This window comes from Pelophylax lessonae, assembly GCF_965119305.1.
Source record: "Pelophylax lessonae genome assembly, chromosome: 1".
NCBI lineage: Eukaryota > Metazoa > Chordata > Amphibia > Anura > Ranidae > Pelophylax > Pelophylax lessonae.
The window spans coordinates 770,523,836-770,538,484 of NC_138768.1; the positions used below are offsets into that span (position 1 = coordinate 770,523,836).

The 14,649-nt window shown below is 43.5% G+C and overlaps 1 protein-coding gene across 2 annotated transcripts in view; it reads right to left on the reverse strand.

Moving 5' to 3' along the window:
• STIM2 (stromal interaction molecule 2) overlaps positions 1-14,649 on the reverse strand; it is a 186,867-nt gene that overhangs the window by 28,007 nt on the left and 144,211 nt on the right. For both annotated transcript variants that reach the window (XM_082260087.1, XM_082260088.1), the window contains exon 4: positions 9,313-9,424. In XM_082260087.1, coding sequence (XP_082116213.1) covers positions 9,313-9,424 — 112 coding nt within the window. The remainder of the gene's footprint in view (positions 1-9,312; positions 9,425-14,649) is intronic.

The window sequence follows — 14,649 nt, forward strand, 5'->3', positions numbered from 1 at the left end:
ATCACATGGTCCTAAGTATTCAGACCCTTTGCTCAGTATTTAGTAGAAGCCCCCTTTTGATCTAATACAGCCAGGAGTCTTTTTGGGAAAGATGCAACAAGTCTTTCACACCTGGATTTGGGGATCCTCTGCCATTCCTTCTAGCAGATCCTCTCCAGTTCTGTCAGGTTGGATGGTAAACGTTGGTGGACAGCCATTTTTAGGTCTCTCCAGAGATGCTCAATTGGGTTTAAGTCAGGGCTCTGGCTGTGCCATTCAAGAACAGTCACGGAGTTGTTGTGAAGCCACTCCTTCGTTATTTTAGCTGTGTGCTTAGGGTCATTGTCTTGTTGAAAGGTAAACCTTCAGCCCAGTCTGAGGTCCAGAGCACTCTGGAGAAGGTTTTTGTCCAGGATATCCCTGTACTTGGCCGCATTCATCTTTCCCTCGATTGCAACCAGTCGTCCTGTCCCTGCAGCTGAAAAACACCCCCACAGCATGATGCTGCCACCACCATGCTTCACTGTTGGGACTGTATTGGACAGGTGATGAGCAGTGCCTGGTTTTCTCCACACATACCGCTTAGAATTAAGGCCAAAAAGTTCTATTTTGGTCTCATCAGACCAGAGAATCTTATTTCTCACCATCTTGGAGTCCTTCAGGTGTTTTTTAGCAAACTCCATGCGGGCTTTCATGTGTCTTACACTGAGGAGAGGCTTCCGTCGGGCCACTCTGCCATAAAGCCCCGACTGGTGGAGGGCTGCAGTGATGGTTGACTTTCTACAACTTTCTCCCATCTCCTGACTGCATCTCTGGAGCACAGCCACAGTGATCTTTGGGTTCTTCTTTACCTCTCTCACCAAGGCTCTTCTCCCCCGATAGCTCAGTTTGGCCGGACGGCCAGCTCTAGGAAGGGTTCTGGTCGTCCCAAAGTCTTCCATTTGAGGATTATGGAGGCCACTGTGCTCTTAGGAACCTTAAGTGCAGCAGAAATCTTTTTGTAACCTTGGCCAGATCTGTGCCTTGCCATAATTCTGTCTCTGAGCTCTTCAGGCAGTTCCTTTGACCTCATGATTCTCATTTGCTCTGACATGCATTGTGATCTGGAAGGTCTTATATAGACAGGTGTGTGGCTTTCCTAATCAAGTCCAATCAGTATAATCAAACACAGCTGGACTCAAATGAAGGTGTAGAACCATCTCAAGGATGATCAGAAGAAATGGAAAGCACCTGAGTTAAATATATGAGTGTCACAGCAAAGGGTCTGAATACTTAGGACCATGTGATATTTCAGTTTTTCTTTTTTAATAAATCTGCAACAATGTCAACAATTCTGTGTTTTTCTGTCAGTATGGGGTGCTATGTGTACATTCATGAGGAAGAAGAATGAACTTAAATTATTTTAGCAAATGGCTGCAATATAACAGAGTGAAAAATTTAAGGGGGTCTGAATACTTTCCGTACCCACTGTATATATATATATATATATATATATATATATATATATATATACATACATACACACATACACACACACACAGTATATGCACCTATACCAAAAGCACTTAAGGGCCTTGAACGCACGATAACGATTATATATATATATATATATATATATATATATATATATATATATATATATATATATATATATATTATACATATACACACACACACACACACACACATATATACATACACACAAACATTATATTTGTGAAGCACTGGTGCTTTGGAAAAGACTGTTCTGTGTATATACAGGTGTGCCAATGATCTTATTATATATAAAAGTTATAAGGGTCACAAGTGCAACATTGGTCTTAGATGTTGAATGGAACCCTCTTTTAGAATCTTTGTTGTGGTCTTTGAGAGTTAACTTCTCCAAATTAACTGCAACTACAAAGCTAAATAAGAACATGTATTTTAGTACTTTTACTGCTACTTAATATGTACAGTAAATACTTAAATGACCATAGTCAAGTGCACTTTGACCCCTTGTCTACCAGGGTAGTATTCTAAATGTCTGTATTCAAGGGGTTAAATTAAAGGGGGTCGTAAACTCAAATGGCTAAAATTGATCTGGCCTAAATGTGTTTGCCGATTAAGACCCCGTTCACACTGGGGCGATCCGACTTGCCGGGGCGACCTCACATATCATTGAAGTCAATGCAGGTCGCTCCGGGTCGCCCCAAAGAAGCTCCGCACCCTTTTTCTAAGTCGGAGCGACTTGTGTCGCTCCTATTAGAACGGGTCCACAGCTTCTCTATGGCAGACGACCTATGGCGACCTGTCAGGCGACCAGGTCGCCTGACAGGTCGCCCCAGTGTGAACGGGGTCCAAGCAGTGCAGTGTTATGTTTTTATTTTTTCAATTCTAAATAACTTTTCCTCTAATGTGCTCGTTTGTAGTCACATCCTCTCTGCATCCTGATCTAGGAAGCCAAGTGGGAGGGGCAGAGATTCCCCTCAGTCAGCAAATGAAGGCCGTTGGAGAGGGCAGGGGCTGTGAAGAGAGGAGTGGATAGGGGAGGGGCTGTGAGATCGTGTTCTCACTGAACACTATGGAGCTGACAGAGAGAGGAGAGGAGGAGGAGGGGGAGAGGAGGAGGGAAAGAGGAGGAGGGAAAGAGGAGGAGGGGGAGAGGAGGAGGGGGAGAGGAGGAGGGGGAGAGGAGGAGGGGGAGAGGAGGAGGGGGAGAGGAGGAGGGGGAGAGGAGGAGGAGGAGAGGAGGGGGAGGAGAGGAGGGGGAGAGGAGGAGGAGGAGGAGGAGAGGAGGGGGGGGGAGGAGAGGAGGGGGAGGAGCTGCAGAGACAGACAGACGCATAGGGCAGAAGCTAGATGACTGAGGCACGTATTCTGACCGCCATTTCATGGCTTCGCAGCCAGGATAAATGTGGTATACTCACACTTGTCCTGTACCAGGGAGGTCCACGGATCCGGAAACCAGCTAAGACGTCCACCCCACCCCAGAAACAGGTGAGGGCGCCCCTTCATGCAGAAGAGGGGGGGGGGGGGCAGATGGGGGTAACAGTCTGCAGAGGACCCCGAGAATGGAGGGGGGGGTGCTGCATGGGAAGGAGGGGAACCCCGGGGGTCTGACCGTCCCAGGGAGGGGCCCACATCCACCCCAAAACCCTCCAGGGGTAGAGGGGAGACAGCTACCTACCATACCGGGGACAGGGTGGGCACCGCTCCCGACAAGACCAGCGCTCCATCGGAATGGGGGGAGCTGTTGGCCATGAGGAACGTTGCAATTCAGGCTGATGCCAGGTCGTATGCGACCTCGCAAGATGTTTAACTCGTAGGCGAGCCCCCGTCCAGTGGGGCTATGTGGCGGCCAACCTAGCACGGAGCTGAGGCCTGCACGCGCGTGTGCTGGCCAGACTGGGGGACCCCCTCTGGATCTAGATTATCTACTCTGTCGCCCAGTCCGGCAGTTGATTGTAGATTCTCACAGGAACAAAATAAAGATAGGAAAAGTTCCATTCAAAACGAAAAATAGTGTCAGGACCAGAGATCCCAGCCAGGAACTAGGTCCTTATTCCTGACTAGGCAGAAAAAAAAAACGGAATGCCTATAGCAGAGAGCAGGCGTATAACCCCTGGGACTGCCTCATAGGCATAGTCAAGTTTTTTCCTGCCTAGTGTCCTACTCCTGTAGTGGGCAGTATAACCCAACAGTCAAGATAAGGAGCTGTGTGTCAATGAACGAAAGAGAAATAAGAGTTAAAAACCCCAACCAAAAAACTAGGAGGTGCGCCAAATGAAAATTATGGTGCCACAACCAAAAATGCAGGATGCACCTGGCCATAAACCGAAAATTACAAATTAAAAAAGAATATATATATTTTTTATATAAAAACATAGAAAGTGCCGCACTACAAATGTGGAAATAATTGGATGGATCCAATATGTGTGTTAACCCATGACTAAATATCTAAAAATCAAGAAAACCATGGGATACTACATCTCTACGATTTTATGTTAACAGTATTAGAGTCCATTGTCTCTGGTAAGCGCGCCTGCAATTTTCTTGTTTGGGAAGCACTATTGGTGTTTTTTACTTTTTCTTCACTGGATCACTGAAGATTGTCTTCATATTTTTGGATTTCACCTTAAACAATTTTTATACCTTTGAGGACTGTTTACACTGTTGCACTCCCTCTTTAAATGCTATAGTGTCATTGCATTTCATATAATTTTTGCACAAGTTTGTACGTTGCTCCTTCCATACGAGATGTAGTATATATATATCTCTATCATCACAAGTTAACACATATTGGATCCATACAATTATTTTCACATTTGTAGCGCGGCACTTTCCGTGTTTTTACGGGTTTAACAATATAGTTGTATTGTAGTGCCAGCAGCTGGTCTATTTTTGTTTTTAGTAAGCACAGTGGTTTCCCTACTTCTATATCTTTGATATATTTTTATATAGAATTGTACTTTTATTCGACTTTTTAATTAATATCATGAATTTAATTTGAATGTATTGTCGGCTATTATTGGCACATTTAATACAAGAAAAGCTCAAGAAATATACATCCCTTTAAATTCTATGTTTATCTTTACACTGGTCCGTTGAGCTTCCGTTGTGGTGTTAAAAATCCTGATTGCTGCATTTCTAGTTAAAAAAAAAAAACACACACACACACACCAAAAACGCACCTCTCTGTCGAAATTAATTGAAAACACAGCAAGAAAACATCAATAATGCACCCTTGTTACATTTTTGATGCAGTTTAGGAGTCACATGACAAAAAAACCCCAAATCATAAGCACAGTACAACTGCATCAAAATCTCGCGTTCAACGTCATTATCGGCAAAATACAGATTGTTCCTGTTGCCAAAATGTCAGCGCATCTCTAACCTGATTGCTTGAAGCATCTTGCAGCTGAAACTTGCATCATCTGAGGCTAGAACTACACCTGGTAGAACTTCAAAAACGTCTGAACAGAGGACCAGGCGATGGCCTTACAAATCTGGAAAGTAGATGCTTGATGCTAAAAAGCCCTGATAGAATGGGCCCAATAGTCAAAAGGAAAAAAAAACAGTCCTCAAAGGCCCGTACACACGATAAGAAAATCTTATTACGAATTTTCATACAACAAAAACTAGATGTGCAGGCTATAACATTTTTATCGTACATGAACGCTGATTTTCTTTTAATTAGTACAGTTTTCATCCGAAAGAAATCTTAAGAGCAAGAATACGCATGCTCAGAAACAAAAGAACAAACAAAACAATTCAACACATTACATCATTTCTGAAGTTGAATTCTGTCGTATGAGAATTTTCATATGAAAGCAAAGTCTTCACTTTTGATAGGAGAATGCAACAAAAAAAAACGGATGAAAATTCGTCCGATAATCTGATCATGTGTACACCTTAGCCTGGCAGTTATGACTATATTCAGGCAATGTTAGGTGATCTCTTTGTCATGTTTTGCGATAGAACAAAAGAAAGGAAGAACAATGTCCTCACTGAGGCAGAAAGAAGAGACCACCATAGGTAGGAAGAAAGGTTTTGGTTTCAATACCACCTTGCCCTTGTGGAAAATAATAAAGGGATTTTACAGGGAAAAGCTGGCAATTCAGAAAACAGATGCAATTACTACCAGGAAGGCATCCTTACAATTGAGATCCTCCAACGCAGGGTTCGACAGGCGCCAGGTCGCTGAGGCAACAAGAAGTTTCGTCCTGACACCTAGGCTGCCACCCGAATGCTCCCGTTCCCCCCCCCCCCCTCCCCTATATGTATCCCAGACTCCGCTGGCCCATCTGTGGGCTCAGGACTGGCATAGCAGGTGCCGCCGGGTAGAGAGGAGAGCAGACACGTCTGTTTTCATCCCTCCCTTTTTGTTGACCCCCGTTGACAGTTTCCCTACCCATCAAGGTCAGGAAGAAATGTAATTAAGTGTGATGTGCATTACATTCAGTGGAGCGCTTTTAGACCCTGGATGTCTCATGAAAGAGAATCTGTCACCAAACAAATCATCACATGGACTTTTTGTCCCCTATGCAATGGAAAAAAATTGTTAAAAAGTTACAACTAAGCACAAACTCTCTTTTTAACCACTTAAGCCCCGGAGGATTTGGCTGCTAAACGACCAGAGGGTATTTTGCGATTCGGCACTGCGTGACTTTAACGGACAATTGCGCGGTCGTGCGACGCTGTACCTAAACGAATTTGGCGTCCTTTTTTTCCCACAAACAGAGCTTTCTTTTGGCGGTATTTGATCACCTGTGCGATTTTTTGATCACGTGCTATAAACAAAAAAAGAGCGTAAATTTTGCAAAAATAGCAATATTTTTCCCTTTTTTTTATATGAAATTCCCCCCCAAAAAAATGTAAAAATCAAAATTTTTTTAAATTTTCGGCCAATTTGTTTTATGCTACCTATGTTTGGTAAAAAAAATTTGCAAAAAGCGTATTTTGATTGGTTTGCGCAAAAGTTATTGCGTTTACTAACAAAGGGAAAGATTTTTGTCATTTTTGTTGTTTTTTTTTAATGCGTAATGGCGGCGATCTGCGATTTTTTTTGCGGTACTGCGACATTGCGGCGGACAGATCGGACCCTTGACTGACATTTTTGACACTTTTGGGGTTACCAGTGACATTTCTACAGTAATCAGTGCTATATATATGCACTGTTACTGTAAAAATACACTGGTAGTGAAGGGGTTAACTTTATTTGAGAGGGAGGGGCTGTGTGTGTCCCTAGGGGCGTGATTCTAACTGTGATTGGCTGTGGCTTCAGCTGTATGCAGAGTGATCAACGGATCTACATAGTAGATCCATATGATCAGCTCTCATACAGAGGGGAGAATGACAGGCAGCTTGTTTACACAAGCTGCCTGACTTTCTCCCTCTCCCCCGCCGATCGCAGAGTGGCCGGCGGCGATCGGGTCCGCCGGTCACACGCGCGGGGGGGTCCGTGACCACGCGGGAGCGGGAGCGCGCCTCCGGCGGCGCGCGCTCGCTCCCTAAACCCTCACAGGCGAGCGACGTAGACCTACGTCACTTTGCCTGTGAGGGGCTGACCGCCGCCGTAGATAGTCGTGCGGCGGTCGGCAAGTGGTTAATGTGTTTTTTTTACTGACATATTGTGTTTCCTAGGTCTTTGCTGTAATATCATGTGACATAAAAAATTGGAACTAGCACTATTATATTCTTTAGGGTGTCTACTTTCAGAAAATATATGTTTGGTGGTTTTATGTAATCTTCAGGCCTAAAATAGATTAAGCGTGTGCAAAAAAAACTGCAAAAATGGCTCTGGCTGTGAAAGGGTTAAAGGATAAGTTCACCTTCTGAAACACGTTACATGTTAAACCCGCAAGACTTGGTTAAAAAAAAAAAAAAAACCTGGCTCCTAGATTCAAAGTACATTTTTGCCCACTCTTCTTTGCAAAAACACTTCAAATCTGTCAGATTGCAAGGGCAACAGCCCTCTTCAGCTCACCCCACATATTTTCAATTAGATTCAGGTCTGGGCTCTGGCGGGGCCATTCCAAAACTTTATTCTTCTGCTGAAGCCATTTCTTTGTAGATTTGGATGTATGCTTTGGGTCGTTGACATGCTGAAAGATGAAGTTCCCCTTCATGTTCAGCTTTTTAGCAGAAGCCTGAAGGTTTTGTGTCAATATTGATATTGACTGGTATTTGGAACAGTTCATTATTCCCTCTACATTGACTAAGACAAAGCATGATGCTGCCACCACCATGCTTCACTGTGGGTATGGTGTTCTTTTGGTGATGTGCAGTGTTTTTGTGCCAAACATATCTTTTGGAATTATGGCTAAAATGTTCAACCTTGGTTTCATCAGACTATAACACATTTTCCCACATGCTTTTAAGAAACTTCAAATGTGTTTTATTTAGCCGGGTTGGGGTGTTTTTCTTCGTAAGAAAAGGCTTTTGTCTTGCCACTCTACCCCATAGCCCAGACATATAACGAATACGGGAGATTGTCACATGTACCACACAGCCAGTACTTGCCAGATATTCCTGCAGCTTTTTAATGTTGCTGAAGGCCTCTTGGCAGCCTCCCTGACCAGTTTTTTTTTTCTCATCTTTTCATCAATTTTGGAGGAATGTCCAGTTCTTGGTAATGTCACGGTTGTGCCATATTTTCTCCACTTTAAGATTACAGTCTTCGGTGTGTTCCATGATATATCTAATGCCTTGGAAATGTTTTTGTACCCTTCGGTTGACTGATACCTTTTAACAATCAAATCCCTCTGATGCTTTGGAAGCTCTCATAAAAAACCCTGGCTTTTGCTGTAGGATGCGACTAAGAAAATGTCAGGAAAGACCTACTAGAACAGCTAAACTTTATTTGGGGTTAATCAGAGGCCCTTTAAATGATGGCAGGTGTGTACTGACTCCTATTTAACATTTGAGTTTAAATGTGACTGCCTAATTCTGAACACCGCTACATCTTCAGTTATAAGAGGGTTTTCACATTAGTTTTTTTATTAATCCCTGAGAGCAGTAATATTAGAGCCATTATTAATGGTTAACCAATATAACCAGTAAAGGCATTTAAAGGGTCACCTACAGACAATTTTTGGTATCAGTTTTTCGCTATTTTACGGCCGTGCACAATTTCCATGCTTGACATGTTTGGGGTCTTAAAGCGGAGTTTCGGGCACAGATGTCATTTTTTAACAGACATACCCCCAGGACAGTCAGGGCTAGCACATTCCACAATGGCTTGCCTCTGATCTGTCCCGGTTCGCACTTACCTTTTAGAAGAAATACTTACTTATAAAATTTCTTCCACAGCGTTTCCATCTCTCTTGTGGGCAGCTGAAGCCGGCGCGGTCCTCTTCTGTGTCTTCTTCCGCGTCTTCTTGTCCCAGAATGCGCCTGCACCGGCCCCTCTCGTTACTTCCGGTGCGGCGCCGCATTCCTAAACAGCTTCTGGGCATGCCCAGAAGCTGTTTAGCAGGGGAATGCGGCGTCGCCCGGAAGTGACGAGCGGGGCCGGTGCCGTCGCATTGATTCCTGGGAGCGATGACGTTCAGCTCCCAGGAATCATAGCGAGACAGGAAGTGACGGGGTGAGCCGCGGCTCCGAGGGAGGAAGTACTCTGAGGTATTTACGATCTTCAATTAAAAGGTGAGTAAACAAAAAAAAAAAAAAAAACTATCCAATTCCTTTTCAGGTGATCTCGAACTAGCGGAGGGGCACAAAAAAAAAAAATATCGTTTTCACCAAAACAGTTGTTTTCAGAACAGAGCATGTATGGAAATTGTCAAATTTTATGGGATGTGAGGGGTTAGCAGGAACATTTTATTCATTAAAAGAAAAAAAAAAAACACACACCTTGGCAGAGTTGTTCCTTTGACTGAGTTTTCACGGAACGTCTTTTCATACTGTGGGAGCTCTACAAATTCATGCAACCACCGCAACGTCTCTTCTTCTGTCCAGTTATGAACTAAAAGGCACAAAAACATGATTTATAAATATAGGGATATATATTATCAATTGGGATATATATTATCAATTTGATTTAGTTATCAGTTACTTCAGCTCGCTTCCCCACCTATAAATTTCTACATTTTAGCTACTGGCCAATTACCTATTTTAGCAAAGTAAAGCCCTTTTTGTTTTCAGAACTTTGTTTTGAAAAAAAAAAAAAAAAAAATTATTTTACTATAAAAAAGTTAATCTATCTATCTATAAGCATAAAGACAGCAAAAACACCTCAAATACGTTTTGTTTTACTCTTTACGGTCAGTTTTTGAAACAAACAGCTGGCGTTACTAAATATAAGTTAAAATGTGTCCCATTTATAATGGTACACATTTATTTCTGGTACAAAGCATGGCATCGTTATTAACAAAAGAAATAGGATTTCTGTAAAATCCTTTCTGAAGTCCATCAATGGACACGAGAGGCCTAACCTTTGGGTAATACTGCTGCCTACAGGAGGGACTAGACACTTGCAAACAAAAATATATAGACCAGCTCATGATAGCCCCTGCCATTACTAGCATGCCTATAGTAGCAAAGCAGTACCAAGAGCGTGATCCTAAACACAAAGAGGTTACACCATTCTCCCAGTAAACCAAGAAAAAGGCAATAGGACAAATGCAAAAGTCCTATTTTCTTTCTCAAGGGGGAGGGCAACACAGCAAGCAAATGTCAACAGGTCCAAGAAAAGACATCAGAACTAGGAGCTGCCTAAAGCAGTGGTCCTCAACTCTGGTCCTCGGGGCCCACTAACAGGCCAGGTTTGCAAGATAACTAAATTACATCACAGGTGATCTCATTTGCTGCTCAGTGATTGCAGTATTCTAGTCTGCATCTCCCCAAGGCAATACTTAAAATCCATCCTGTTAGTGGGCCCCGAGGACCGGAGTTGAAGACCACTAGCCTAAAGGACCAGAAGCTTAAAGCTTACATTGGAAGTTTCAGCCTCCTCTATTCGGTAGAACTTAAATCTGGCAACCTTGGAAATCTGGGAGACAGATGATTGATGCCGGAAAGCCCAGGAAATGTTTACAGATTTAGTAGTGTTGGCCTTGACAAAAGAGTGGAACCTAACCCTCAATGACTATACACTTGGATAATGGTCTTTCAGTCACAGACATGGTGGAATAAGAAGCCAATGCACCTTTGGGGGTCCATCTGGGATGGCAAAAAGAGAACTTCAGGCTTTTAGAAAGAAGCAGTGACTAAACTAACAGCCTGAAACACATCCAGACAATGGAAGGAAATTTCCTTTCGGTGAACTAGAAATCGGACAGGCAAATCCTGAAAAGGATCCTTGCTGGAAAAATCTGCCAGTTAAGGCCTCATGCACATAGGGCTTTTTGCAGCTGCTTTTAGGAGCGTCAGACTTTTTTGCTGCTTAAAAACGCCTCTTTTTTTATGGCCTCGTGCACACACGTATTGATGCTGTAAGTGGCATAGGCATTTTCAAGCTGCAAAAAACGAAAAAAAAAAAAAAAACCTTGCTTTTACAGCGTAAAGCCGCATCATAAGGGTTTTTTTTTTAAATGTGAAAATCAATGGTTCCCTATGGGAGCCCATTGATTTGAATGGAAGTCGCATACAAGTCGGATCATGATGATCAGACTTGTGCTCTGAGGATCTTGAGGGGGAACTCCACGCCAAAATGTAAAAAAATCGGCACGTTTTTTTTTTATGGGGTGAAAGGGTAGGGATACAATGTACCCATACTCATTCACATGGGGGAGCCCTTGTTGCAGGGGACGTTCAAATTCCGATAAGCCCACTGCCCGCACAACCACTGCCCAGTGTTGTCCGGAAGAGGCCCTTGTCCCCATCAACATGGGGGACAAGGTGCTTTGGGGAGGGGGGGTTTATTACTGCAAAACCCCCCCTGCTCCAAAGCACCCACCTCCCCATGTTAAGGGCGTGTGGCCTGGTATTGTCCAGGAGAGGGTGGGGCCGCTTGCTTATCCCCTCCCCTTTCCAGACCTGCCAGGCTGCATGCTCGGATAAGGGTCTGGTATGGATTTGGGGGGGGGGCACGCTGTTTTTTTGCGTGGGATTCCCCTCAAAATTCATACCAGACCCAAAAGGGCCTGGTATGGAAGCTGGGCGGGGACCCCCACACATGCCATTTTTTTCCATTTTGGCGTGGAGTTGCCCCTCAAGATCCTCAGAGTGCAAGTCGCACCACAAGTCGGATCATCATGATCCGACTTCCATTCAAATCAATGAGCTTAAAGCCGTATCAAAGACGGATCATAAGCAACCATTGATTTTGAATAGAGGCAGAAAAACGCTGTCAAAAGCCAATGAGGCTAAACGCTCAATAACGCCAACGGAAAAAGCTACTAAAAGCATGTTTTTACAGCTGCTTTTTCCTGGCTTTTGTAGTGGCTCTGCAGCTCGTGTTTTCCAACGCCCTGGGTGCATGAGGCCTTATACACATGCTTTGCAGAGATGGTAGCTACAAGGAAAAAAAGACCACGTAAGTGAAAGTAGAGAAGAAAATCTCTAATGGGTTAAAACAGCACTTATTGAAGAACAGAGAGATCCAGATTCAGATCCGATGGAGTCATATGAGTGGAGCCAAATAATAGCTAACACTCAAAGTGTGTCACAATGGGAAGCAGCTTCCTATGGTGGCATACCCAAAAGAGTAGGAGTGCCAATGGGGGGAAAGAAAAAAGAAATTCTATTGTACAGAGCAGGTTAATAGAACATGTTTCTTAAGAACATATATATATATATATATATATATATATTTATTAGTACCTCACAAAAGTGAGTACATCCCTCACATTTTTGTAAATATTTAATTTTATCTTTTCATGTGACAACACTGAAGAAATGACTTTGCCTCAATGTAAAGCAGTAAGTGTACAGTTCGTACAGTGTAAATTTGCGGTTTCCTCAAAATAACAACACACAGCCAATAATGTCTAAACTGCTGGGAACAAAAGCGAGTACACCCCTAAGTCTTAATGTCCAAATTGGGCCCAAAGTGTCCATCATGTGTGCGGCCACAATTATTTTCCAGCATTGCCTTAACCCTCTTGGGAATGGAGTTCACCGGAGCTGCACAGGTTGCCACTGGAGTCCTCTTCCACTCCTCCATAACGACATCACAGGGGTTGGGGATGTTTGAGACCTTGAGCTCCTCCACCTTCCATTTGAGGATACCCCACAGATGCTCAATAGGGTTAAGCTCTGGAGACATGCTTGACCAGTCCATTTCCTTTACCCTCAGCTTCTTTAGCAAGGCAGTGGTTGTCTTGGAGGTGTGTTTCAGGTCTTTATTTTGGAATTCTGTCCTGGGGCTCAGTATCCGAAGGAGGGGATCATGCTCTGCTTCAGTATGTCACAGTACATGTTGGCATTCATTGTTCCCTCAATAAACTGTCGCTCCCCAGGGCCAGCAGCACTCATGCAGCCCCAGACCATGACACTCCCATCACCATGCTTGACTGTAGGCAAGACACACTTGTCTTTGTACTCCTCACCTGGTTGCTGCCACACACGTTTGACACAATCTGAACCAAATAAGTTTATCTTGGTCTCATCAGACTACAGGACATGGTTCCAGTAATCCATGTCCTTAGCGTGTTTGTCTTCAGCAAACTGTTTGCGGGCTTTCTTGTGCATCATCTTAGGAAGAGGCTTCCTTCTGGGATGACAGCCATGCAGACCAATTTGATGCAGTGTGCTGAGTACGGTCTGAGCACTGACAGGCTGACCCCCCCACCCTTTCAATCAATTTTCAGCAATGCTGGCAGCACTCATACGTCTATTTCCCAAAGACAACCTCTGGATAGGATACTGAGCACGTGCACTCAACTTCTTTGGTCGACCATGGCAAGGCCTGTTCTGAGTGGAACCTGTCCTGTTAAACCGCTGTATGGTCTTGGCCACCTTGGTGATAAGACCAAAATTTAACACACCTTCTCCGCATTCATACCTGAGACCTTGTAACACTAACAAGTCACATGACACCGGGGAGGGAAAATGGCTAATTGGGCCAATATGTACATTTTCACTTATGGGTGTACTCACTTTTTTTGCTAGGGGTTTAGACATTAATGGCTGTGTGTTGAGTTATTTTTAGGGGACAGCAAATTTACTGTTATACAAGCTGTACACTCACTACTTTGCATTGTAGCAAAGTGTAATTTCTTTAGTGTTGAATAAATTGTTAATATTTTGTTGAGAATCCTTTACTGGCAATGACTGCCTCAAGTCTGGAACCCATGGACATTACTAAAGACTGGATTTCCTCCTTTCTGATGCTTTGCCAGGCTCTAACTGCAGCGGTCTTCAGGTGTTCTTTGTTTGTGGGTCTTTCTGCCTTTAGTTTTGACTTCAGTAGGTGAAATGCATACTCAATTGGGTTGAGATCAGGTGATCAACTCTGCCATTGCAGAACATTCCACTTTTCCTTCAAAATCTCAAGGGTTGCTTTTGCAGTGTGTTTTGGATCATTGTCCATCTGTACTGTGAAAGGCTGTCCAATCAATTTTGCTGCATTTGGCTGAATCTGGGCTGACAGCATACCTCTAAACACTGCAGTATTTATACGGCTGCTTCTGTGACATCATCAATAAACATCAATGACCCAGTGCCACTGGAGCCATGCATGCCCATGCCATCACACTGCCTCCACCATGTTTTACAGAGATGACATTGTGGGCTTTGGATCATGAGTTGTTTGTTCCAACCCGTCTCCACTTTTTTCTTCCCATCATTCTGGTACAGAAATAATCTGTTTCTTTAGTCCAAAGAATGCTTTTCCAGAACTGGTCTGGCTTTTTTAGATTTTTTTTTTTTTAATTTGGAAAAGTCTAATCAGGTTTTTTTATTCTTCAGGCTTATGAATGGTTTGCACCTTGTGGTGAACCCTCTGTATTTGCTCTCGTGAAGTCTTCTCTTGATAGTAGACTTTGACAAGGATACGCCCACCTCTTGGAGAGTGTCCTTCACTTGTCTGGATGTTGTGAATGGCTTTTACTTTACCATAGAGAGGATCCTGCGATCATCAACCACTGCTTTCTTCCATGGACGTCCAGGCCTTTTTATGTTGCTGAGCTCACCAGTGCATTCTTCTTTCTTCAGAATCTACCAAACTGTTGATTTGGTCACTCCTGTTGCTACTATCTCTCTGATGGATTTGTTCATTTTTGAAGCCTTACATTGACTTGTTTCACT